We start from the raw sequence: 2,790 nt of genomic DNA on the forward strand, positions 1-2,790 counted from the left end.
GATTCCTTTGAGTAAATTGTTTGACTGTCCTACTTCCTGTGTATGCATTGTTGTGGGTCACACAGAGAATATAGTAAATCCCCAAGTTACAGATATCCAACTGATGTATGACTCACACTTATGAACGGAGGCTATGACAAGTAATAAGTAAATGTACCCATTTCAACTTACATACATATTCGACATAAGAACAAACCTATACAACCTATACAAACCTCTCGTTTGTAACCTGGGAGCCTCCTGTATCTGCAAACTTGTCGGCCATACTCAGCACCGGGGTAGCAACACTAAAAACAGACCCACTGAAGTTAACCAGTGGCGCCTTTCTTGACCTCCTCCCGTGTGTGTCTAGGCACTGTCCTGGTGTATGCAAAGATGAAAAGATTAGTTATTGCATTAGACTCTGCACTGTTGAGATGAAGAAAAGGCTGGGTTCTAGACGAGCAGGTAGTTACAGGGTAATAAAGCCACGGGGGATTGGACCAGCGTGTCCAGATTGTGAGAGCTAGTTTAAAACAACTCTTAGAAGTTGTAGATGCTTTTCTTTTTTTCACACAGCTTCATTAGTAGATGTCACCATGGCTTTGGGACCTGTGCATTCCTGCTGTCCTTCAGTGCCTCATTTCCAGGCCAGTGTGGCCAGATACAGGAAGATCCGTCTTCCTGTTCTTCCCTGACCAAGACATTGGCTTAGGATAAAAACAATTCCTCTGATGCTTAACGAACATTTTGGACTTTTCAACTTTGGACGTCATGCCCTTTGACATCCTTTATTACGTCTTATGAGAAAGAAGCAAATAACCCCCAAGCAGAGATTTTTAAGAAGCCACAAGGGACTGGGGATGAAGATAGCACACTTTGATTATAGGAATACAAATGGCCAAGTTTATGACGAGGGGTGATCAGAAACACTCTTTCTTCATGTGAAATTAGATGCTTAGTAAACACTTGACTATTGCCATGTGTGAGAAGAGCATGAATTGTATCATTTTAAAATCATAGTTTGTTTTCTTTATATATCTCATACACTTACAGTTTCACCTGGTAGTCTTTCTATCTGAGTCTCGTTAGAACTTGAAGATTGGGGGCTAAAGGATTTCTTTAATGTTACTATTGAAAACTAAAAGAAAGCTAAAAACTAAACTAAAGAAGAAAAAGATATTAAATCTGCTTTATAGTTACTGATATGAATATTGACAACATACATTCATAAATTCCTACCAGGACTTCATTGGGACATTGGAGGAATGGATGTGTAACTGGTGGCATTAAGAACAGCTATACAAAGAATAACTTCTGACTGTCTGCTTTTTTTTTTTCTTTTTCTTTTAATTTTTAGATTTGTAGCCAAACCATGTGCCATAGCCCTCAACATTCAGGCCAGTGGACCACAAATTGCTCAGCCCAATGCCATTCTGGAAAAGGTCTTCACCGCAATTACCAAGGTATACTTGTCTTTTCCTGCAGTATCAATCGTCCCAATCACCATTCTCAGCCTGCAGTCATTCAGTTCCTTATTGTCTACATTTTGAGAATAAACTTTTCTTAGCTTTGTTCAGAAGGAAGCATGTTCTCAGAAAGACTCTTAACGACAGCATTGGGATGAGATGCAAATGGAAGGGGAGGAATAAAACTGGGCACGTCTTAGACCTACTGGTTTACTCTCAGGTTGACGGTCAGTAGCCTGTCTGTGAAGACCGGTCTTGGTTAGATAGAGATTAGTCTAACTCTGTGCTTCCTTTAATTTCACCTGGCATGAAGCAATACGGAGGAGGGCTGGGTGGGACTTTGTGGGGGCAACTGGGTGAAGCTGAAAAGTATGATTTGTGCGATGCGTGTCTGCAGCAAGGGGCCTGTTGGCCTATAGCGTTGTCCATAGATTCTAGGAGTTGTGATAGAAAAACACAAACAGTGACAACAACAAAAAAAGGTCTAATTGAAGAAGAACAGCGTTGCAACATGAAGGAATGAAGGATGAGGGTCTGGAAAGTTGTAAGTGAAGGGTTATTCCCTATGGAGAATAGAAGACAGGAGATACACCATCTGGTGAGAGTTGAAGTCCAGAGTAGGAATGGGAAGAGCAGGAGGGGGTGGTGGGGAGAAAGACTGCCTCCACTTCAGGGTGATACCTCCTTCAAAATGAAGAGTGGGGGAAAAGACCAGAAGTCCCAAACCTTCGGTCAAAAGCTGTTAAGAAAACAAAGCAGAGACAGAGTTCCCGTGTCCTGCACCCATGTATCTCGTATCACTCTCATCAGTCTCATCTTACTCTGGCCTGGACAAGAGAGAAGCAGACACCAGGAGAAGTAAAACATTTTGTGAAAAGTATTGTGGGTTTATACATTCAATGGTTCATTTTCCCTCTTTCATTTTTCTGGGAGAATTACTCAGGCTTCTGAGCTGTGATTTGACAGTGTTAAGCAAATTCTGTTCCTTTTTTGGTATTTGCTTTGCTAGCCATTTGTACTATTTGTCTCTTGTCTTACAACTATTAATTCAAATATGCAAACACCTTTGTTTATTTTATTATCTTCATTTCTGCCAAAATTCTCTAGGGGTTTCCTCTCTCTCTCTGTCCTTTTAAAAGCAGTATTTTTTCCCAGGTGGTTTTTTTTTTTTTTTAACTTCTTTGCTAGGAAGAAAAGAAGAATGAATGGAATTTTAGGAAAAGCCATTTTGGCAGTTTTAGGGGTTAATTTTTTAAAAATTATTTTTACATATACATGTGATTATTAGGTTTCCACTTTTTGCCTTCACAGAATTAAAAAGGCTTAAAATTTACCAACAATA

General features: G+C 39.9%; 1 protein-coding gene across 1 annotated transcript in view; it reads left to right on the top strand.

Moving 5' to 3' along the window:
* CERS6 (ceramide synthase 6) overlaps positions 1 to 2,790 on the top strand; it is a 302,263-nt gene that overhangs the window by 103,194 nt on the left and 196,279 nt on the right. The window contains exon 2 of the mRNA XM_003795162.3: positions 1,340 to 1,445. Within this exon, the coding sequence (XP_003795210.1) occupies positions 1,340 to 1,445 (106 nt within the window). The remainder of the gene's footprint in view (positions 1 to 1,339; positions 1,446 to 2,790) is intronic.

Source organism: Otolemur garnettii, unplaced genomic scaffold, assembly GCF_000181295.1.
Source record: "Otolemur garnettii isolate 467f Iridium unplaced genomic scaffold, OtoGar3 scaffold00090, whole genome shotgun sequence".
Classification (NCBI taxonomy): domain Eukaryota; kingdom Metazoa; phylum Chordata; class Mammalia; order Primates; family Galagidae; genus Otolemur; species Otolemur garnettii.